The sequence below is a fragment of the Xiphophorus maculatus genome, chromosome 11 (genome assembly GCF_002775205.1).
Source record: "Xiphophorus maculatus strain JP 163 A chromosome 11, X_maculatus-5.0-male, whole genome shotgun sequence".
Taxonomy (NCBI): Eukaryota; Metazoa; Chordata; class Actinopteri; order Cyprinodontiformes; family Poeciliidae; genus Xiphophorus; species Xiphophorus maculatus.
The window spans coordinates 7,568,642-7,593,477 of NC_036453.1; the positions used below are offsets into that span (position 1 = coordinate 7,568,642).

The 24,836-nt window shown below is 37.8% G+C and overlaps 1 protein-coding gene across 6 annotated transcripts in view; it reads left to right on the forward strand.

The window, feature by feature from the left end:
* The first annotated feature begins 454 nt into the window (after window positions 1-454).
* The window catches only part of tcf7 (transcription factor 7), a 78,299-nt gene continuing 53,917 nt past the window's right edge, over window positions 455-24,836 (forward strand). Inside the window, exons 1-3 of one of the 6 annotated variants that reach the window (XM_023342295.1) lie at window positions 455-1,093; window positions 1,344-1,413; window positions 3,488-3,594. In XM_023342295.1, the coding sequence (XP_023198063.1) occupies window positions 911-1,093; window positions 1,344-1,413; window positions 3,488-3,594 (360 nt within the window). In that variant the 5' untranslated portion in view covers window positions 455-910. Of the gene's footprint in view, window positions 1,094-1,343; window positions 1,414-3,256; window positions 3,344-3,487; window positions 3,595-24,836 lie in introns of those variants that run through there. The other 5 variants (XM_023342296.1, XM_023342297.1, XM_023342300.1 and 2 more) reach the window with 5 other exon arrangements.

A 24,836-nucleotide genomic window follows, 5' to 3' on the forward strand; every position in this document is an offset into this window, starting at 1 on the left:
TACTTACCCATAAAGACAATTTAAAGAAAAATCTTTTAATTAAAACTAGTTTACCAGTTTTAGAAAAAAAAATCTAAGAAATCATACATATACATCATTTATAAATTACATTTATTTATATGTATTATTCATTTAAATATATTTATTTTTTATAATTATTTATAACATTGAAGTTAGTTAAATAATTTCAACATTATATAAATATAATATCAATATTATATTTAAATAAATAGTGTATATGTATGTATAGTGTGTGTGTATTATCTTTTGTATATATATTGATATTTTCATATTTGAATCTCTAGTTTAGTTATCATGGTGTTTTTTCATTTCTTACTTGTTGGTCTAATAAAGGATTTTCTTATCTTACATCCAAATGTTCATCTACTTCCTTATTTTGGAGAAAATCTACTGAATGTTACATATTTATTACAATGTATTACAGAAACCCCTTTTTCTGAGTGGGCCGTGAATATCGCGCATCCGGCCCTGTGCGTCATGAATAATGCGCGTTGAGCGGCGCAGAGGGAGGCGCTGTCTCTTTAAGAGGCTCAGCCCTCTGCAGAAACAATCGTACAACCCCCAACAAGTCATCGGACCTGTCAATCAAGCGGTCGGCGCCTTTGAAGCCGGGACTCCTCGCCTTGTCTTGGGCTCAAATGAGCTGTTTGCTGTTGTAGCGAAACATTGGTCTTCCACCAAGCAAGCAGCCGGGGAACGACGCCACATCTCAACTTTTTCTCTGCATGTGGTGGGGCGAACATTTCCCTACTGTCTTCTGGAGGCGCTCCACACTTGAGGATACTATTTAACTGAGAAAGTCACTTCTTTATTCATACTTTTTACATTTTTAAAAACATTCTTTACCAGAGGAGGTGGGGGCAGAAAGTCCAAGGTGAGGGAAGTAGTCATGCCTCAGCTCAGTAGCGGCGGAGGAGACGACCTGGGAGCGAATGATGAGATGATAGCGTTCAAAGACGAAGGAGAGCAGGAGGAGAAAACCCAGGAGAACGCGTTCACGGAGCGAGACCTGGCCGACCTCAAGTCCTCTCTGGTGAACGAGTCGGAAATAAATCAAAGTCCGACCTCGGCGGTAGGTGGCTCAGTGTGTGTGTGTGCGCGCGTGTGTGTGTGTGTGTGTGTGTGTGTGCGCGCGTGTGTGTGTAAGTAAACTTGTTTCATTTTACGCGCTGAATGAGACCAGAATTTCTGCCTCCGGGGGTAAAAAGCGGTGGGATTCCCATGCTGCCCGGAGTGAAAACACGCCGTAAAAGTGAGATAAAGTGGATAAAAAGTGGCGTTTTTTCCGCCTCACCTGAGTCCGGCTGTTGTTGTTGTTCCAGGCGGTCAGACGGGGACACCACGGCGAGCAGAGGGTCTTCCAGGACAAACACCGAGAGCATCTCGACGGAGGTAAGAAGGAAACTTAAAAATACTCATTAGTGCGCCGCTCTGTCTAAGAATGGCTAAAAAAATAAAAGTCTTGTGTGTTTTTGGTCACGGGATGCGCGCTGTAGCTTTAAAACCAACTTCAAAGCAGACTCTAAAGATGTCCAGTTATCGGGCTTTCCTCTGATCCGTCACCTGTTAGCAGGACTGCGCTGTTGTTTTCACTCAAAGCTCAAAAAATGCGCCTCACATGTCAAGACCAGCAGTTTTTAACCACAAAATTAACCGATTAATCCATAAAACATCAGAACCTCTCGGTTACCGGGCAATTAATGAAAAGTTATCTCAGTGTGTGTCTGGGTGTCTTTGCGTAACTAAAGAAGATGAAGAGAAAATATGTAAAAATGGGTAATTCACCCAGTTTTATTAATGAAGAACCGTTTTGAGCTCCAATCCATCGGGCAGAAAAATGGATGATTTTTACTCCAACTACAATAAAAACAGATTTAAATGCATCAAAACAAAGAGTTTCTCCAAGAAATACCAAACCTAACCCAGATTTAGCTAATATTCAGATGGGGATTATCTGGTCATTTCTTACAAAACTCTTTTCTCATTCATCTGTTTTCCATTGTTGAAAATAATTGGTGTTAATCAAAATTTGAATCTGGATCAGAAAAATTAGAGCTGGTAACAAACCAGATCGGTGAACGTCTGGGTTTTAGATAAGAAACTTGTAATAATTTATCTCTCTAAGCTTTCTTTAGTCCATCCTTAAATTTGTAAGCGTAAGTGCATTACAGGTTTTATCCGAGCTTTTATTTTTATTTCTTAGCTGCTCTAAAAGTGCAGCTTTGGTCACGTTAACCCTTCCATCGCCAGCAGACGTGTTTCCCACAAAAAGCTCAGGATAAAACGGCTCAAGACGAGTTCAATGTTTCCACACTTGAAGAACTTTATAGAGAGATTGTGAGGAAAAGTTGGACATTTTATCAACGCGGTTCAGGCTGCGCTACACTCGAATAGTTTGGAAAGATTGACTCTGATTTGGAAAAATAAACGTCTGTTTTAATAAATAATTGGCATTTATCGTGCAGTTCAAGCTCCACTTGTGTTTCTGTGCAGAGATAATTGTTGTGTTTCTCCTGGTTTCTGACTTTAACTGACTTCCTACATGAGTAAATTTAATGTTTTGTGTTTTAAAGTGTCTTCAGCTCTTTCGCTCAGATCTGTCACTTCTTCGGCAGAGTTGCTCTGTTTCATCTTAAGAAAGCTGTTATTAATTAAGTCACCAATGCTAATCATAGTGTGCGTCTTCCTTTCTAGTATTTGTGAAATTATCCCTGTCACAGTGAGACCTGCTCATGTTTTGGCTTTTAGAGGCAATTTTGAAGGAAAATTGCAGCTTTTTCTCAACTTTGGGAAAAGAGCAATTAAGTTTTTTTTGCTTTTGCCACCCAAAAAGAACAGAGTAACTTCCCTCCCTGTGTGCAGCACATTTTGAAAGTGTGTAGTTTTACTTGGCAGCTTTAATTATAGGTTTCCCTCAGCCGTTTCTCTCATTTCAGTCTTTACCAAAAGAAGAAATGTCGTCACGTCGGGGTTGTCTCAGGAAAAGTCTTCATCAAAACCGGATTCTGCGGTTTCAAATGGATCCTTGAGACAAATTGAAACCGGTAGAAATCTCTATTAGCAGAACTGCAATCTGGCCAGCAAAGCTTAGCAGTGACAATAGTGGCTAGTTGCTTTGTGTTGCAGTTTCGGTCTGAGCAGGTAAATAACCCAGTTATGTGTGACCCAGAGAGAGAGAGAGAGGCCCCTCGCTTAATAAGGCGGCTGCTGCTGGAAGTGAACGTAGTTCACGCCTCTGGGCTGCAGGTGACGGCTTGCTGCTGTTGTTACATATATATCCAGTCTGCGTTCGTGCAAGGATGCGACATGATGCAACCGCTTGGTAATAGTTTACCTGCTCTGCATGCACGTTTATTCTGGATGTGTTTGTTTCCAGCCGTCAGATTTAGCTTTTGAAAAAGCTAAAAGTTGCTTTTGAAACTGTAAACATAATTTTTGTGTTGTTTCTTCTTTAATTTAACCTCAGTGTCGAAGCAACAAGATGGAGGCATGTACAAGTCGCCGGCGTATCCCGGGTATCCGTTCCTGATGCTGCCGGACCCTTACCTCCCCAACAGCTCGGTTTCTCCATCTGTAAGTCGGCTCTTCCTGTTCTTAACCCTTCCTGCTGCCTGCTGGGCTCTGATTTTTCTCCTCATTGTGTGTTTTGTCAACCTGAGGCCAGCCTTACCTCTGTGACTACCTGGATTTATACCCGGTCTTTCAATCCAGGGCAAGTTTTTAAATCAGATCCTCAGGATTCATTTTGAATGCTAAAGAAACGACATGGCCGTCTTCTTGTCTTTGATATTTTCTGTTTCTTTTTGCTCAAAAAAGTCAAAATCAGTTTGTCTTTATAATTTCTAGTGCATGTTATGAAAAACAGACTGTAATTATTACAGAAAACTCTCCTGTGACTGTTGCCAATCAATATTTCTGGAACATTTTGAACTTTAATCTGAATTTTGAAAAATTCTTTATGTGTTTTGACCACATACACTGCAAAAACACAAAATCTTACCAAGTAATTTTGGTCGAGTTTCTGGAGCAAAAATCTTATTACACTTGAAATAAGAGAAAACTAACTTATAATTAACTTTTCAGCAAGAAATAAGTAAGTAATTCCTTAATATTGGCAGATTATTTCATTTATAACATTGGAAAAATGTTTTGTTATAAGTGAAATAATAACTTTTCTATCAACATTAATTAATTATTTACTTCTGTGTCTTGCTGAAAAGTTACTTATAAGTTAATTTTGTCGTATTTCAAGTGTACTAAGATATTTGCACTAAACTAAACAAAAACTACATGGTAAGACTTTGTGTTTTTGCAGTGTAATGGACAAAATAAAATATATTGAGGCCAATTTGGGTTCAGAGGAGGCGGCTGCCGCCTCACAGTGACATAACGCCGCCGAAATAAAAGGTTTTTATTGTTATTTTGGTGAACTCTGCTGGCAGTCGTTGGAGTGTGATTGTTGCTGTGAGGTTTTTCCATCTACACACACACACACACACACACACACACACTCTCACACACACACACTCAGGAGTGTGAGTGATAAGAGGGTTTTGTCGCGGCCCTAATAAAAGCTGAGCGTTCGCTTTAGACGCAGATCTGAGACGTTTTTCGCATCATTTCTCATTTATGATAAGAATTTAGATTTATTGTTGTCACAATAAATTCCAGTTAATGACGTTTAAACTGTTGTTGGGATTATTAGTCTTACTGTCAGTAAATCTGAAAGTATGATTAAATGCAGTGACTGTGTGCAGTTTAGTGATAAAAATCACATTTCTTTATGAGAAATAGTGTCTTTTTTAAGAGCAGGACCTGATAAATATTTCTTATTATTACTTTTATTGTTGTCACAATAGCACTTTGTCACAAAACTTGTGAAGAAGAGAGTTTTTCCAGTTTTTTACTGTCTGTAACTCACCTGTTTTGTGTTTAAATTGCATTTTTGATCTCCGTTTTATTTATTATTATTATTATTTAGAAGCTTTCTGATAAAACAAGGTGATTTATTTCTTTCTTTTTCTTTTTAGTGGAAATAAAACTTCCCAGAAATGAATCTTAAGTGATTGTAGGTTTTATCCATGATCACTGTGAACTCAATCACTGCAAAAACACAAAATGTTACCAAGTAATTTTTTAGTTTCTAGAAAAATTATCTTATTACACTTGAAATAAGATAAGACTAACTTATAACTAACTTTTCATTAAAATATAAGAGCTTGTTTTAAGTAAATTATTCCTTAACATCGAGGAAAAAGGAGATTATTTAATTTTCCCATGTTATAAGTGAAATAATCTGATTTTCCATCAATATTTACCCGAAACAAGCCAATATATCTTGTTGAAAAGTTAGTAAGTTAGTTTTGTCTTATTTTAAGTGCAATAAGATATTTGCTCTGGAAACTAAACAGAATTACTTGGTAAGATAAATTTTTTATGCAGTGATGCATTACAGTGAAAAACTTTTTAAATTTTTGTTGCCGTTGCTTTAAGCTGCACATCCGGCAACATGATGAACAGCCTGGTGGCGTCTGAGTAGAAATCGCTTCAGAACGATGGAGGAATAAAGAGCACTACCTTTCTCTCTTCTCTCTTCCTCTCTTCCTCTCTTCCTCTCTTCCTCTCTTTCTCTCCCCTTGTTGTTGCCTCCGTATATTTAAGGTTTCAAGTTGCCGCTACCTGACATTTGAAAGTGGTTAAAAGTGTCATGGCGGCTGAGGAAAGTGTCATGGCGGCTGAAAAAAGTGTCATGGCGGCTGAGAAAAGTGTCATGGCGGCTGAAAAAAGTGTCATGGCGGCTGAGAAAAGTGTCATGGCGGCTGAGGAAAGTGTCATGGCGGCTGAGAAAAGTGTCATGGCGGCTGAGAAAAGTGTCATGGCGGCTGAGGAAAGTGTCATGGCGGCTGAGGAAAGTGTCATGGCGGCTGAGAAAAGTGTCATGGCGGCTGAAAAAAGTGTCATGGCGGCTGAGAAAAGTGTCATGGCGGCTGAGGAAAGTGTCATGGCGGCTGAGAAAAGTGTCATGGCGGCTGAGAAAAGTGTCATGGCGGCTGAGGAAAGTGTCATGGCGGCTGAGGAAAGTGTCATGGCGGCTGAGAAAAGTGTCATGGCGGCTGAGAAAAGTGTCATGGCGGCTGAGGAAAGTGTCATGGCGGCTGAGGAAAGTGTCATGGCGGCTGATGGTTGTTGGTTTGGTGGGACGGATGATGATCTGCAGGTTTGGGGCACCGACGGGGAAATCACAGGTTGTTTCTGTTTCGGCGTTAATCTGAGAGAAGGTGACACGTTTCTGACGGGTTTCTGTTGGAGTGAGTCCATTTGCTGGGTGACAGAACCAGATCAGAACCAGAACAGAACCAGAACCAGTCTTCTTGTTCTTCTTTTTCTAGTTTGCCTTTTATTTGGTCAAGTTGTGGAAAATCGGCTGCATTTGTTCAGGAAGCAGGAAATTATTTTAAAAGTTTCTCTATATTCACTCGATGTCGCAGGAGAATCGTTTTCAAAAACACAAAAATCGACTTGTTTTTATCAAAGTCATGATATGATTATTAGGGATGCACCGATTGCAGTTTTCTGTCTGATTATCAATCTTTACAAATTTTCTGATTCTGATTGTTTTACTTTTTTGTCTAAAATTTTGCCAAATTGATCAGGAAAGTCACTGAGTTTAAACAGGGGAAGCAGAAACGTTTGCAAAATCAAAAAATCATAAAAAATATAAATTTCTATCAGTGTGATGTGATTATCTAATGGATTTTTGTTTGTTTCTATTCAGCATGGAAGAGTTTGGTTAAAATAAATCTCTTTGGTTGACGATTATTTCCTGCAGCTTTCTTTTTATTGAGTTTAATCTCTCCGTTCGTCCAGCCATCCGTTACCAGCAGCATATCGACGGAGGGAAACCTGTTTCTGAAAACTTGTTTCTGAAAACTTGTTTCTGAAAACCTGTTTCTGAAAACCTGTTTCTGAAAACCTGAGTGTGTTCCTGTAAAGCTGTAAAACTGCTGAGCTCATTGCGAGAGCATCAGCTGAACGGCAGAAAGTTCAGCATTAAGTTTATTAGTTGTCTCTGTGATTCCCCTCAGCGCAGCATGTGGGTTTGTTTTCACTGTAAAAACTCCAGTCCAGTTGTTTAACTCTGTTTTTTTATGGGGGGCTTTTTGGAGAAAATGAATACAAAATAATTCAATTGGTTCAGTTGTTAATCTAAAAAGTTAACTCATTTTCTGTTTAATTAAGACAGAAAAGCATTTTCCTATTGCAAAAGGCAGAGTGGGTAGTAACTAGTTACATTTACTCAGTTTGATTTGCTTGAGTAACTTTTTTAGGAGTATTTTATTTTTGAGTAATTTTATTATGAAGTATTTCTGCTCTCACTTGAGTCAAATTTCTGGATTTTCTACCCATTGAATAAAAAACAAACATGTTTTAACCAGAAATCCACCAGACTCAGACACACCTGCACTTCTTGCAGAAGTTTCAGAAGTTTATTGAAATAAACTAATTTTAGAAAATTTATTTTGTCGTTTTGGTTCTTCAGATACCAAAATTTCCACTTAACTTTATATTTTGCTGTTTGAAATGATTGATAATCTGATCAGTCACTCAGACTTTTTACTGGCTTTGTTTGTTTTTGAGTAAAAACATGTTGAAGTATTTCTGCTCTTACTCTAGGAATACTCTGGGTACTCTGGACGTTTTGCTGTTGTCACATTTATGGAGATATGGGAGGAAATGCCCAGAGAAGATTTGTGGGATTAGCAGATTAGCTTGTTGCCTTTGTGTGGAGCTTTTATCTGGATTGTGTTTTGTGTTTTCATGGCTGCTGCTGAACTTCATTTCACTGAGTTGCATCTCAGCGTTTGGCATGTTTGTTGTGTTCATCTGCAAGCCTCAGGCTGCTGTTTGTATCCAGAGTTCATGGTGTGTTTTCTGAGCTAATGTTTGCTCTCTCTCTCTCTGTGTGTGTGGGGATGTGCGTGTGTGAGCGTGCGTGTGTGTGTTTTGCAGCATTTGTGCATAACGTTGTGGATTAAAAGCAGACCTTTTTTTTTAAAGGGAGTCAAAGCAAAGCAAAGGAAAGATTTCCTGTAGACATAAAAGTTGTTTTTTCTTCCTTCAGATTCATGTTTACTTTGTGTCGTTTTCACCTTTTCTACCTCTGTTCTCGTCTCTGACGTCTTCGTCATCAGTTCGCCGCTCTTTCGTCATCCTCTCGTCCTTTGAGATAACCTTCAGGCATCTGGGAACTAAAAGGAAAAATGACAAAAGCTCAGAAATGTTTGTTTTTCAGGTTAGGGACGTTTTTACTCTCCTGATCTTTAGTGATCAGACATTATAGATGATTGGACAGAAATTGGAACTTCATGAGGAACAAAGAGGAAGATATTTGTGTTTATGCAGATGATTAAGTGTTGCACTTTTCCAAAATTATTCTGTTACTGATTGGTATCATGTAAAGTTTTAAAGGCGTTGTGAGTTTCTGCTTGTTTTTGGTTCATACAAAGGCAGATATCTCTTCTTTTAGACCAATTTAATGAGTGAAGCTGCATTTCCTGCAACTGTAACTCATGAAAAGTCTTTAAAAGCAAAACATTCTATAAAACTCAGTACAAAAAACAACAAATGAGAGTAAATATTAAGAGAGAAAATGAGAAATAAAGCAGATGGATGTTTAAAAAGACAATGCAAAAGTTTTCTTTAGAGATTCTGAAATTTCTTTTTGTTTTTCAGATTCATATTATGACCGTAATAGAAATGGTTCACGTTTGTGGGCTGGTTGCCACCAAACAACCTCAACATTTCAGACAGATTGCTCTATAAAAGTATCAACTGAACTGATTAAATAAAACTGAACCCAGTACAACATGAAGTCAGAAAAATCCCATCAATGAATTATTTTAAAAACTGCAGCACTGCGTTTGATGATTATCGATATTTGATTGAAAATTACTGCAAAACACAAAATCTTGCCCAGTATTTTTGTTTAGTTTCTAGAGCAAATATCTTAGTTCACTTGAAATAAGACTAAACCAACTTTTCAGCAAGACATAGACGCTTGTTTTAAGTCTATATTCCTTAATTTTTGTGAAAAAGTTCTAGTTCTGTTGGTAGATAATTTCACTTATAACACTGGAAAAGTGTCTTGTTTTAAGTGAAATAATTTGCCAATAAGTTAAAGGAATTATTGACTTATATAGGGGTAAAAAAGGAAAACATAAAACTAAAATCAATCAAATAAACTAGCCAATCATTTAGTTTTTGTTTATTTCTCGTTTGTAGGAAATGGAAACATAAAAAGGATTTTGCACGCTTGCTGTATTAAAAGAACAAATTTATTCTCAGAAGAACTGAATTTGAGTCACTTTTTTAATTCAATAAACTTGATAAAAGCTGATTCAGATTGAGCAAAGTCGGCTTTTCAGTAAAAAAATCTCAGGTTTGATGCAATTCTTATTAATTAAAAGATGAATTATGTTGTTATAATTTTAGCCTGATTTAAAAATGAAAAGTGAATCACTTTCAGGTCATTGTTGGGGGCCACACAAACTGCCAGTGGCCCCCGGACCACACATCGGACCCCCTGACAACTTGCTGAAAAGTTACCTGTAAGCTAGTTTTCTAATTTAAACTGTACTAAGAAACTTGCTCTATAAACTAGAATAAAGACGTAACCTTTGCTGGTTTCTGCTGGTGTTTTGTCTCTTTAGGTTGCAGGTGTTGATGCGTTTCAGCAAAGCTCTTTTGAATCTTCTCTGTGAGATTTAAAGCTTTTCTACGAACCTTTGAATTCTGTCCTGGGAGATTAATCTGGTCAAAGGGTTAGCGTCTGAACCCTGAACCTAATATCTGATATTTGAGTGTGTGCAGTTGTTTTATTCGCTGTCAGACAGGCTGTGAAACTCCCTGTGATGTGGAAGCTGTGGTCACACGAAGACGTCAGCACGCTCCGGCTTCGGCACGGTGAGCTGGAGGCTTTTACCGCCGGCCCGGCCCGGACGCTGACTGTAAACGCCCTCCCGTTAAAATTTACAGGTTTCCTCGGGATAACAGTAAATGTTTTGATTAAGTTACTGTTTGACGGCGCATTGGGCCGTCAGTGGAATTTACGAGCTCGCGTTCAGCAGCTCGGCGCGCGCCGCTCTCGTCTCGTTTGGGGGAATTTCCTGCTCGTTTGACACTTCATTTCACAGACCAAAATTGAAAAATTGACAGGAAGACGTGGCGTGTTTGGGAACGGGAACTTTGAAACATCATTTCTAACAAGTCTGGAGGCTCTGCTGTTTGTTTTGGATGAAATATTAAAGCAGGGGTGTTCAAAGTGTGGCCCTCGGGCCATTTGCGGTGCGTGGGCTGAGCTTGTGCGGTCCATAAACTGCAGTTTAAGAATGATACAACTCATCCAGTGGAAGAGGTTGATGTAGATGGAGACTTTTTATTTTTAAATCAGGGAAACGTTATTATTATTATTTACTTGAGTAACTTTTTTTGAAAAATTTGCTTTCAGGAGTATTTTTACTAAGCTGTACCTGAGTAATTTTATATGAAGTGTTTCTACTCTGACTTGAGTAAAGTTTCTGGATTTTCTACCCACTGAATGAAAAACAAACTGATTTGGAAACATTTTATTTTGTTATTTTTGTTACTTATGTGAATTATTGTCACTTTCATCCTTAAAATACCAGAATTTCCTCTTAACTTTATATTTTGATCTGAGTGATAATGTAATTTTTAAATATTAAATGATAATTTGATCAGTAACCAACATAACTTTCAAGTACAGCACTAAGTATTTATCTTTTTATAACCGAGCCTCTGTAATAATAGGACTGTGTCTATGCAGTTCTATTGAAAAGCCAACTTTGCTGAACCCAACTCAGGTTTTTTATTTACTTAACAATTGAATATAGTGAGACTTTTGAAAGAAAGTTGTTCAATTAAATCCAAATGAATCAGAAAATTATTTTTTGTGTGTTTTTACGGCTAAAGTGTAAAATCTTTTAAAGTTATGGATCTACAACGACTTATTAATTTGCTCTATTTTTGTTTTTATTTTTTTATTTTCTTGGAACTTTTCACTCAACGATTTTGGCCCAAAAAGTTCGTACACCCCTGTTGCCCTCATGTTGCCCCTTCATGGCTTTCTCTGAATCTGAACAGAAATTTCCTTCATGAAATTTTTTTCCTGCTTTCATTCAGAAATCAGCTGCTGACGACGACGGGCTCCTCGTCTGTTTTCCTCCTCGCTGCGTTTTCCAAAATAACAAAATGAATAAATAAATGCAATCCTGCCAAGATCAAGGGAGCACCGTATGTGTGTGTGTGTGTGTGTGTGTGTGTGTGTGTGTGTGTGTGTGTGTGTGTGTGTGTGTGTGTGTGTGTGTGTGTGTGTGTGTGTGTGTGTGTGTGTGTGTGTGTGTGTGTGTGTAAAAGTCGAGGATCTCTCCACTTCCTTGTTTCATTGTACTATGGTGTTGACGGGGGGCTGCTCCTCTAGTCCTTCGGTAAACAATGGCAGCAACGCAGGCTGAGGCCTCGCTAATCCGCCCCCTTCAGGCAGCGCAGAGCCGGGGGCCGGGATGAGCGGCGCGGGGGCCGGGATGAGCGGCGTGGACCCCCCCCGGCCTCTGACCGGCTCTGATAAGAACCCGAATACTCGGATTTAAGAGGCAGAAAAGAAAAGAGGCTTTCACTGGAAGGCAGCAATTCTTTTTTTTACAAATATCTCCAAACATTTTTCATGTTAAACTTCCAGAAACGTGGACAGTTTACAATAGGGATGTCCAAAGTGTGGCCCGGGGGCCATTTACGGCCCTCTGAAGGATTTTGTGCGGCCCCCTCAGTTCCAGAATGGAGTAAATCTGGTACACAAGTTGCTGCAAATGGACCATTTTTCACCTTTTAGGGGAAGATTTTTTATTTTTATCTATTTTTTATAGATGAATCATTGTTTCTGCTTTCATCTTAGCTTTTGGAGAAACTAAAACCACAAACATCGACTTTCACTCAAACGCACATCATTTACAGCTCAATAAGAAAACTATCAATTACAAAAAGTTTGAAACTGTCTGATAACAAAACTGTTCAAAACCTTTTTTATGTTTTCCATGATTCACAAAAGTCTGACTATAGTGTTGATTTAAATCAAATTTAACATTTTTAGTTTGTTATTGTGCAGATGAAGTTGAAAATGTTTGTTTTAATGTTGTGACGACTTCCTGAAGGCGGAGTCTCAGAGCAGGAGCTTCTTAAAGAGACAGGGACCCTTTTGGATAAATGTAGCATTTTTATAACATCTGAAGGTCAAATAATTGCTGGATTGTTCTATAAAATGACACTATATACCTGGAAAACACATAATGCTGCACCTTTAAGATGATTTTTGTGGCTCAGAAACGCTTTAAACGTTTGGACACAGCTGGTTTACAACATGGTGTCGGATTTCAATTATCTATTTTAATGAAACATGTAAGATATTAAGTTACGTAAATGTGTAAATCTAATGTCCTGTTTGATTTTATCAGCAAATTATAAATGTTTAAAATCTTTTGAGATACGTTAAAGCAGAAAAAGATCTTACATGTAATTTTTTAGTTTTTCTAGTTGTTTATTTGTATACAAATAAAAACAGTAAAGTATATTTACACGTTCAAAGGAGTGGGTAGAAAACTCTAAATGTACCTTAATGCATTTATATTTGACAGCCTCATTAAATCGTAACAATAACATTGATAACAACAGCAGTAATCTTTGCTCATATTGATATTGTCTCAAATCATGTTTTTATTTTTGGACGTTGTTTAATTTAAATGATTCCACATTGAGCTTTAAAAGGAAGAGCAATATTTAAGTCACACATTTAATCTCAAAAATCCGTCATGAAATTCTCGATATGCATCAATCAGCCGGTTAGAGATCGGGCCAATTTTCCCTTCAACGTCTCTGATCTTTGATCGGCAGATAAGAAACTGAACAATCTGACTAATTCCCTATTCCTTAAGTACATCTAGAGTAAAAATGTAGATATTTTCGCTCTAGAAACACGTCATCCAGCAGCATGTGTTAGATGCCCTTTGTTTATTAGAAATCTGGTAAATCTTAGGTAAACAATCCGCATCTTTACATTTACTTTCTTTGTTTTCTGTTGGATTCAAGTCTTTAGAAATAAAAAACCTGAATTTTTAGGCCGGGTCTGAACTGGCCTAAAGAAACTGGAGCCAGTTATCATCAACCAAATGTTCAGTCAGACTTCCTCGGGAATCCTGCAGAAGATGAAAATATTTTTGAATGAAGACCAATAAATAGATTTTTAAGGGGAAGAGTTGCTGAGGGAGGCGAAGAGGAGGGTGAGGAAGATTAAAATACAAATGACCATAAGAGCCTCTTCACCGCCCCGGCTGCTGCTTTGAAGCTGTGAAGGCACCTGAAGAGAAACGGTTCACAAGACGCTTTCAAGAGGCGGAAATGTTTAAAAGAAGAAAAAATAAACCCCTTGGATGGCCCCGAGGTGTTTATACCTGTAATTATTCATCCACTTATTTCTTTCCGGTGGAAATGGTGCAGCAGTAAAAGACAGGTGTGTGCAGAGGAAGCGTGGCTGGTTTGATTATTATTAAGTCTGTCTCAGACGTCTTAATAAAACAGCCGTTTAGCTCAGGTGTTTTCACCTTTCTGAGCTTCTGATGAGAATATTAAACTACAAAAACTTTACGCCAACTACAGATTTATATTAATATATATATATATTTCTATATATGGCTTCAGTTCTGCTTTAAAATAAACATTACACATGATGTTCACATTGAATAAAATGATTTGGGATATTTTCCTAATGGAAAAATAAAGCAAAATAAAACTCCTTACAAGCTTCATTAAACATAAGGAGGAGTTCATTTCTCATCATTTTGTCAAACACATTAAACTGAATGCTTCTTTAAACGAATAACCAAAGTAAAAACCAGGTCAAAAAATAATTCTGATTAAATATTAGGCAAAGCTGCAATGAAAACAGAGGAAGTCATGAATTTATAGCTGTTTTTATACAGTATTTTACATTAAGAATAATTAATGTAATTCCATTTCATCTTTCTTTAACCAGGACAGAACATCGTAGAGTATCCTCAGCTGAAACTCGAATATAGATTTTATTATAATTAGTATTTTTTAGGGCTAAGATCGCGTCTCTAAGGTGTGAACATCCTTTAATGGAGTAGGAAACAAGTGACGTGTTGAAAGTTGAGTTGGAGACTCTTCTTCATTTCATGAGTCTCCTTATGATTTTGAGAGAGTGTGAAATTGACAATAAATGAGAGAGAAAGTGGCCCATTAATCATGGGTTTCCTATTTGAGCGTTCACGTTCTGAGCAGCGCGGAAACGGTGAGAAACCGAAACAAAGGAAACTCAACAAGAGGTCAGTAGTTTCAAACGGCAACTCTGTGCCTGGGCCTCCCGCTCTGAACTGTCTTTATGAGCGCTCAGTGTGTGTGTGTGTGTGTGTGTGTGTGTGTGTGTGTGTGTGTGTGTGTGTGTGTGTGTGTGTGTGTGTGTGTGTGTGTGTGTGTGTGTGTGTGTGTGTGTGTGTGTGTGGGTGTGGGTGTGTCGGTGTGTGTGTGTGTGTGTTCAGGATGTTGCACCCAGGTGAGTCACTAGTCCATGGAGTGAAACTTTGCAAAGTTTCTCTGTAGTTTTTTGTTTACAGAGTGAGCTGTCCAGATGTGTATGTTCTCAGCTTGTAGTTAATCAGTCACAGCAGCAACTGACTCTGTTGATTGCAGGTTTTATTTTTAAAATGTTTTTTTTAAATAAGATTTTCTGTTATACTGCAGCTACGACGTGGTGATTACTTTAAAGCAGAAAAGATATAAAAAATGTGAGTTTTTGAACAGATTGTTCTTCCATGTGAGTTTCTACTGCTTCTAAAAACCCAAACACTTAAAAAAATATCGGTAGATAATGGAGTGCCAGCCCCGTCACCTAGCAACCAAAACGGAACTCCAGCCCCGTTACCTAGCAACCCAAACTGAGTTCCAACATGTGTGGTTAGCTTGTTTTCCTGCTGTATAATGGCTGCTGTGTTTAGTTGATGACTTGTCATCTAGAAGCCACTTGCTGCATTCTTGTTGGTTGTGCAGGAGGCTCCACTTCTGCTCTTCAAAGATGGATCTGTTTGCAGCCATTTTCACGTGTGAAGCCAAACATTTTCGGTACGTAAGCCGACCTATTAAGTAAAGAAAAAAAAACAGCACTTGGTTTTATGTCCTAAAATAAGCACAGGAAGGCGGCCATTTTAGTCCACGGGCAAATTTTGGCCACTTTTCACACTTTAACAAGCTTCTTCTTGGGGTTTTGGCTTTTTAGTATCTCATATAATCATATCATTTCAGGCCATTCCCTATAACTGACTTTATTTTAATCACATTAACATGGTTTTTCATTGGTACGCCGCATCAGTCAAAAGAAATCAGACTCAGAAAGCTAGCATAGCTGTTTGTCTCCCAGTCATTGTTTTTAGCATCTCAGCAGCAGCATAAATGTTTTAACCAATGTTAGTGGAAAACTCTTGTGAACCTGTCATCAGTGACGGGTTTTAAAGTAGAAGGTTGAATAAACACCTGCAGCCTCACTGTGCTTTCAGAAGGACTTACAGTTGGTTCAAAAAGCTGAAAAATCAATCTGTTCGGTATTAAGGAAACATTTTGACAAAGATACTGAAGTAAGTCCTCTTCCTTGAAGGATTTTAAATAAAAACATCCAAATAAAGACAGAAAAGGAAAGAAAAAACATACACATACCGTATGTGATGTCACTAGAATCAACCGTGTGTTTTTAGGAGTTCAGATTTTATTTTAAAGTTACGTTTTTGCATCTACATATAGTTTTGTCTGAGGTGATTTGATGGAGTTTGCAGAAAAACAACAGGTGATGGTTGTTTTTGTGGTTAATCAAGTGATTTTCAGGTGATCTTACTCTTCACTAACTTTCTGTGTGGGAGGATTTTTTTAAAGAAACCAGTTGAGCTGTGGGAATTAGAGTCTTTTTTCATTTCCTCCTTCATTTCTCTCAATAATCACAAAGTTTCTCTAAGCAGTCACCCCTGCTTCATCTTTGTTCTTTCCTAAAAATTAAAGTTTTCTTTAGTTTGTCATAATAAGCAGTAAATCAATTAATGGCAAGATAAATTAAACCAACTCAATCATTTCCATGATTTATCATTTTTCTTTTTCTACCAAAACATGGATGATAAAAGTCTTCAGTCTTGTGTTTTAGTTGATTTTAAGGACATTTTGTGTTTGTTTATTTGTTCTTTCTGTTCTTTTCTTTATTTATTTTTAATATTTGAAATGTCTTCCAGTTCCAGTGTTAAAGGTTTGTTAGAATTTAAAGTTTAATGAAATGTGAGACTGTGTTCTTGCATTATTATTATTCTATCATTACCACTATGTTCCTGGAAAATGGTCTCGAAACAATATTATCATTTATCGCAATAACTTCTGGGACAATTTATCGTCCAGCAAAATTTGTTATTTTGCTGGACGATAAATTCTCCAAAGTTATTATTAGAAATCACAATATTGTTGTTTTGAGAGAATTTTCCAGTAATATAAAGCAAGAACAAATGATCAAAGATCAATAAACTTTAAATCCTAATTAACATTTAACACTGGAAATGTTTTAAATATCCAAAATAAATAAACTAAACAACAAATAAAGTTAATTATCAAGTTTCTGTAAACAAAACTAGTTGAGACTAAAACACCAAACTGAAAACTTTTATTATCCAATTCTTGGTAGACAGATAAAAAGATAAATCATCCAAATGGAAATTATTGAGCTTGTTTTAATTTATCATGTGATTAATTGATTTGCTGCTCATCAGTCCTGTGTGTGAAGGAGCTGCTGTAGTTTCCAAACCGGTTCAGAATCTGTCAGATAAAACAGATTGTTGTTTTCTGGACGACACGGCGGCGGCGTTCGCTCAGGTTTCCTTCGCTCGTGGCGGGACGCTGCAGTTCCTCGGCCTTTGTTTGGGCCGCTCTCTGTTCAGTCAGTGTGATCGCCATATGTGAACATAAAGGACGATTTTCCTTATGTTCTTCCTCTTTGATCTCCTGTGAGGAAAATTTACGACCCGCTTGACTCTCCCTCTCAGAGATGGAGGAGCGACGTTCTCCGTCCACAATCTCAGCATGTCAGAAATCCGGTTTTATCTTTATTGAGCTGATTAATGCTGTAAAAGAGATATAAAGAGTTAAATATAACTGTTTCTTATTCCCTTTTGTAATTAGGCCTAGCACAATAAGAAATGTTAATGGGAATTACTGCGATAAACGATAATATTGTCATTTTGGTAATGGTTTAGTAATGCAAGGACACATTCTTAAATATTAATAAACTTTAAATTCTAACTCTGGAACTGGAAGATAATTTAAATATCCAAAATAAACAAAACAGACAAGACAACAATATTATTGTTTATTGTGATAAATTAAAGGACGGTTTATCGTCCAGCACAATAATGGCCGGCTCACTTAAATGATTATTCCTCACGTGTGTCTCTGATTAAATTTGATCAAATTAAAGGATGTTCTTAAAAAATAAATGCCAGATTATGCCACTGTCCAGGCTTTTTACATATTAAGAAAAGGTATTATGCTCTATCATTGCCATTTGATATTCATTCTTGATTTCTAATCTAGAGTCACATTGAAATTGTCCAGAATTTAAGTTGCACACATGAAGTTCTGGTCGTTTTTGTGTTTCGCTGTGCTCCTCATTATTAAAGTATATGTTTCAATTGAGCAGCCTAATAGTAAATATGGGAGTTGTTGGGTTGTGTGGACTCTTCTTATTGATTTGAACACTGACTCATAAAAAGTTACCCCAGATATTCGTCTCAAACCACTTCTGAACAAACCCCCACAGCCAGTGCGTTGATGTCAGCAGCTGATAATGTCCCATAATGACTCTTCCTCCCCCAGACCTCAGCCTCTGCAGCTGACCTTTATTATCATTTTAATATGCACTTTATTAAAATAGTCATCATAAAAATAGTCAACCAGAAGCAGAGAGTCAAACCCCATGGTCCTCCGCCCAGCCCATGCCCGTGGTTCTGCCCAGACCAGCTGGAGCCTCCACAGCCGCATGGAGCAGCACACATGGCTGCGATCTGAAGCACACACACATTTTCAGCGCTGCCTCACACATGATGCGATGGAAAGACCAACACCTTCACGTTCTATTTATGTAAACTTACTTAAATACACCATACTGATACTTAAACGATGTGGCTCATGCTTTCACTTCCTCCTTGCTCTTTATTTACTCTGATGTTCTAACATACTGACAGACAAAGTAGTGACGTGTTTACAATGAAAACACTGTCCTATCGCAAGTCAAGTGAACCTAATCAGACATTCTGCAGGTTTTTATTGAGGCTTTTCCAATAATTTTCATCCAAACCTATAGACATTCTGGAGCGCGGTCAAGATCCTAGCTGCTGGAGGGCAAGAAGCTACTCGCTAATGACGACTAGCATTGGTTTTAGCTGTCCAGTTGTCAACATAACACACCAAATCTTAAATGTACGTCTGATATATAAAATAAGAACAGACTCAGTGCTTTGCTACTAATTGTTAACACTATGACAAATAGATAAGAATGTCAGGAAAAGTTTTAATCGAAAAGGTCAGTTATGCTAGCTTGACTATGAAAACCGTAACATGTGGATGTGCTGTGGAATTCAGTGTGTTTCAGTTCAGTTACACAAAAAAGGCGACCTTAACACCAACTCTGACAGATCATCAGTAGAGCAGGTGTTTATATTAGCTTACCAGCCACCGCTGTGTTAGCTTAGCTAATAGCAGCTGGTCTACCGCTGCTATTATTAGCTAATCTATTAATTTAAAAAATTAACATCGAGCCTGAAAACATAAAACTGTAATGGACAGAGTGTTCTGCTCTTTTTAAGGGAAATGTTTGAGTGTTTTTTGGTGTTGGATCCTGATACATAAAGTGGCGTTGTTGTCAGTTGCTATGGTAACGAGTCTGCATGTAGCGCAGCTGATACAGAGAGCGATAAAAAGGAAGAATATGAATGATTTTGGGTTATTTTATTGTCTCTTTTTCATGAAATAACAGAACAAACTGAAAAAGTCCATGCCGTTTACTTCGCATGTTATGAAAGGTTTGACAAGAGCCGGTTCCGCTTAAATTCAATCAATGCTATTGACTTCATCTGTTAATAATCTGTGAAGTTTGACATCAGTTCCTGTCGCCATCAATAGCAAGCTTTGATGCTTTTTCCGCCTCTTCGGGAACGTCTGTTTCACTTTTGTGGTGAGAAATTTGCAGGTAGGAGAACAGGTAAATGGTGAAAAACCAAAGGGGACAATTGTTTGTGTAAGTGCTGCATCTGTTTCTGTAATATTTAAGAGTAAAGAGAGGAATTCCCTCTTCAACAGGTTTCCTCGTAAGGAGCTCATTCATGCGTCAAATTGATTTCCTACCTTTGTTCAGACGGTTTAGTCATGCATGCTGAGGTTCTCATCCCTGTGTTTTGTGATCACTGGAAGCTTTTCCTCTGGTTTTCAGGAGAAAGAGCCCTGAGGCCATAAAGACAGGCAGCACTGACGTACAAACACAGCGAGCACGCGATGGGGGCATGTTTTTACAATCAGCACTTTATGATGGAGTGAGAAGACTGGTTTCAAATTGTTGTCTGATTTCAGAGATGTTTGGAAACAAGACGAGGATGTGCAAAATGAAAACAAAGCCAAACAATTTTGGCTTTAATGATCACAAAGTTGATGTCATTGACAGCTTGGTGTGTAACAGGAAGCCGTGCAGCTCATAAAGCATTTTTTATTCAGGGTTTTCGGTGTGTGAAAAGCTCTTGTGGTAAATCAGCTTGTGTGAACGTTCTCAAACAAGGCCAAACAAAAACTAGAGCAACTCTGATATGCAGTGCACTGTGGTCGGCGTGAGTGTGTGTGAGAGTGTGTGTGTGGGTGTGCGTGACGGCGTAGGTGTTGCTCATAGTACAGGACGTCTATGTGGGAAACACTGTATGCACACCAAGGACAGATGAAAGGGGAAAGGTGGGTGGGCAGGAAGTGAACAACAAAAGAAATGCACCATCTGATTTATCAGATTGGGCCGATCAGATGGAGGAGAAGAAGGGAGGATGGAGAAGGAGGAGAAGAAATGACAGAGGCAGAGAGAGTGATGGAGGGAGAGGAAGAGAACAATGACGGAAAGAGATAAGTGCACTAGCGGAAGGGAGTTAGCAGTAAACAATGAGAAGGCGGTAACCGCGCTGTGCACCTGGTACAACAAAACCACAGCCCCAGTTGAAACAAACGCTGATACCTTAAGAACACCTTTAACCGTTTCACCGCCGCACTCAAGGAAAGGAGCGCCAAGCCACGGCTAATCTCACTGCCACCGAAAGGAAGAGGAGCTCTGAGGCTGTAAGGAGAAATGATTTTCAAGTCTCACTGCTGTCGAAATCATGAAAACACGCGGAAAAATGGAGAGCAGGAAGACCAGAGAAGTGGATTTCATGTTTTTGTGTTTGGTGCGGTTTGCTTTCACTTTGCAATCAACTGACAGCTGGTAAACTTTTCAGAAAACTTTCTTCATTTTCTGCTAAGTTTAAAAAACAACAATTTCACAGTTGAGGAAATTCACATTTGAATAAGTCGTTAAAAACCATAATATATTCATAATGTAGCCTAGGTGGCGCTAGCGCTCATCATCATCAATCACTGAACGTTTAGTGAAAGTTACTTTTTTTTTAAATTGCCATTAAGCAAATTTAGCTTTGTAATTTCATTTTGTGTTCATGGAAACGGCGCATGTTTCCGACTCGAGTCGGGTCTGTTTTCACACCGGAACCAAACAGAACCAGAGTTTGTCTGGAAGCAAAACCACCTCAACAAGTCGGTCTCGGTCCGGTTGTTCGTGTTCACAGCTGCACAAGCGGCCAGACCAACAGGAAACAAACTCTGGGTTTTTTGAAGTGGACCAAAAGTGTTTTTTTCTCCTGATGAATCTGGATTTTTTTGCCACACCCAAAAAATGTAAGAACAGAAAGTCACTGGAAATTAATGAAAAGTTATTTCTAAGGATTTGTGAATCCCAGTGAATCCCAGTGGACCAAATTTCTCTGAAGACTCAACCAGGACTCATAGACCCAATGTTGGCTTCACCTCCGTCAGTCAGTTTGTTTCTGATTCATTAGGATTATAACACATTTAATTCCCCTGCTCTTAATGAATTTGCATGAATACGTGGACGTGTTATCGCCGCGTAGCTCTACGGCTACCTTCTCATTCTTTAGCTAAGCTAAGCCACGAATTTGGGGTTTGGACCCGAGTTAAGTTAATTCTGGGTTTCCTGAGATGGAGATCAATAAGAGACGTTTGGTTTGACTTTCAGTTTTGTTTAGACCGGCTGCTGCTCTGCAGTGACACGCAGCGGCTTTTAAACGCGACAAATAACAACCTGAAGTCACCTGCTTTACTCCACATAAAGGTCATTTCTGGATTTCAAAATAATGGAACAAAACTTTTATATATTTGATGCCAAATGTGCCAATTTATGACAGACGAGGAAGAGGAAGAGCAGAACTACTTCAACATGTTTTTACTTGAGTAAAAGTAAAAATGTATTTGATAAAATCTCTACACAAGTACTGAGTAACTGATCAAATTATAAATGATCTAATATTTAAAAATCACATTATCAGCTGGACCTGATAATCTGAAACCAAAATGACAGTAAAAACAACAGAATAACATTTTTCCAATTTTTCCAGTTTCTTTTAATAAAAAACTTATGAATCTTTAACAGAAACTGCAGGTGTGTGTCTGGTGAGTTTTCTGAAAATCCAGACATTTTACTCAACTAAGAGTAGAAATACTTTATAATAAAATTACTCAAGTAAAAGTAAAAAGTACAGTGTCTTAAATATACTCCTAAAAGTACATTTTTTCAACAAAAAAAACGTTACTGAAGTAAATGTAACTCTGTAACTCAAGTTGTAGAAAACCAGAAAAAATCTGTAAGATGAGAACAGAAATTCTGGATGTTATTATTAAAAAGTATCTTAATTTATTCCACAATCTAAAATCATTGCAACACTTTTGCCAATCCTGTAAGGACTGCAAAACAACTCAGCATATAAAGCAAGATCATTTTTACTCTGAAATATTTGAAAAATGCAAACAGAAATCTGGATTAGGGTTATTTATTGGGTAATTATTATTATTTTTGCCTCATAATGACTGCACTGCACAAATCTTCAGGTCATTTTAGGATATTTTTGGACTCTAAGCAAAGAAAATGCTTGATTAAAACAGGATTTCCATCATATATGACGACTTAATTTGTAGTTTTGTTTATTTGGAGTCGTATTAAAGCCGCTCATTGTGGAGCCGATTTCCTTTTGTTTTTAATTATGCAGAGGGAATAAAACAAGGACACATTCTATCCTGTTAGACAGACAGACGGTCTCCATCGCTGATGTTTTTACAGCCTCCCCAGCCCAATCATCCTGCAGACAGGCGCAGATTTACAGCAGGCACATTCAGCAGGCAGCCCACTGCGAGGACCCCAGAGGACCGGTTGGCTCGTCTGCTGATCTGCAGAGCGCCGCGACCCTCGTTCCGCCAGCCTGTCTAGCTCCAGCGTTAATCATATCATTTATTTTATTGCCTTTTCTCTCTTCGATTGCTCCACCAGACTAAACTTGGCGCGGTAAAGACAGCAACGACTCCGACACCATGTTGGCTCCATCCGATCACAATAAGGAGAACTCTGCTTTCAATCAGTTATTGATCGGCAAAGCGTCAAGTCGACTGTTTACTCTGAATTAGCGGAGGCAGAATATTACAGATAACAAACATAAAACTCATTAAGAAAAGATGTAATCTGGAATAAAAAGTTGTTTATTTTACAGATTTGTTTATATTTGTCTGCAGAGATTTGATCAGATTAGATTCACTGATAATCCAGACGTGTTGGGCTGATTATGCCAAAGATGCTGCATTAACAGAAATATCTCTATTGCAAATTAAACAACAAATCAGTTAATTGTATAATAAATCGAAACGTGTTCAGTAATTTCCATTTGCATGATTTAATGTTTTTCTCTTTCTAAAAAACTGGATGATAAAACTTTTCAGTTTGGTGTTTTGGTCTCAAATAGACATTTTTAGACTTCATAAATCATTGTATTTGTTGTTTTGTTTATTTATTTTGGATATTTAAAATGTTTTCCACTTCCTGCATTAAATGTTCATTAAAGTTTAAAGTTTATTCATCTTGGGGAATGAGAATATTATCGTTTATCGCAACTTTATCATCCAGCAAACTTTGTCATAACATAATGACTCATTTTCCCTTCTGTTTGCAGGAATATTGTTTGTTTTCACATTTATTCAATTTCAAACGATGTAGTGACATTTACAAGACGGTTTGTGTAGATATCTGTTTATTTTAGTTTGAGATTCATTCATGGTGAATACAGCAGGGACAGTTTGGATTCGCCTGTTCCTCGTTTTTCTGACTTTTCCCTTCATGTCATCATCGCTTCGTTCCCACAACTCTGCTTCAGCCTCTGCAATATTATAGAGGTTTAATCTGTAATATTGCGTCCCTTTGCTTCCCTTTACAGTTTCACACATGTAAATTATGATGATGTATATTATTCAACTATATTGATATAAAATTAACACCAGGGTTTCTACACAGTCTGGAAAACAAAGTTTAGAAAAAATATCCGAGTTTCCAGTCTTTGCTCCTTATTCAAACATTTAAAAGATTTTTTGAATAAAAAAATTCTGGAACATAAGTTTATTTTTGTAAATATTTATGTTTGGATGTTTTTGGGAAAAAACAACATTTTCTTTATTAATTCAACCAAACCATATTTACATTAACAGATCTGTGTCACAGGTCACAAACGTTCATTTAAAGACTGTAAACTTATTTGGTAAATTCTCTAGTCCAGACTGCTGGAGCCTCGGTGCTGAACTTTGTGCAGCAGAGCAGATCTAAACTGGTCCAGACACAGAAAAGCGTTGATCATTGTGTCTTTTTATGACTACTGGAAAACTCAGATAATAAAAACCCAGAAATGTTAATGTTTGCCGCTAAAATGCTTACGATGACTTACTTTAAAATGTTAAAACAAGCCATTTCCTGTGAAGCTTAAAATTGTAAAACTCGTGCTTAGAAGCAGATTTTACGACGTTTTGAGAAAACAAGCCTTCTGTGATGTGCAGGTCTGCTGCGACCTCACAGTGAATTTAATTTAGCCTTTCTGCCTGCGTTTGTGTGACAGCTCTTGTGTTTGTTGTGTAGTGTTAAGCAAGGTTAAGCCTGTTGTGGTTTACCATGGAAAATAAAGGCCTCGAGTCACATTGTCACCTGAACGGCACAAACGCACACACTGCTTCTTTATAACTGGGTGCGCCTCTTGTGTGCTGGTGGAAAATTTTCAAGGTTCGCTTGCTCAACTGCATCTCCTTTTTTCCAAGTACCAGGGGAGGAGAAGTCACCAACCTGCAATGGAAAATCATTTTAACTGCAACAAAACATTCTGACAGAGAAACTGTGCTGTGCTAGCTCAGAGTTAAGGGAATAAATTGTATCTGTTTACATGCAGCGACTCTTTTTCTCTCTCTTTCTATGTTTGTGTTTTAATTTAACCATTGAGGCCACAACAATGGAAGAAACTCTTACCATCATGGAAATATGTGACATTCAAGCTTACATCCAGGTGCACAAATGTTCCACAAAAAGCAGATCA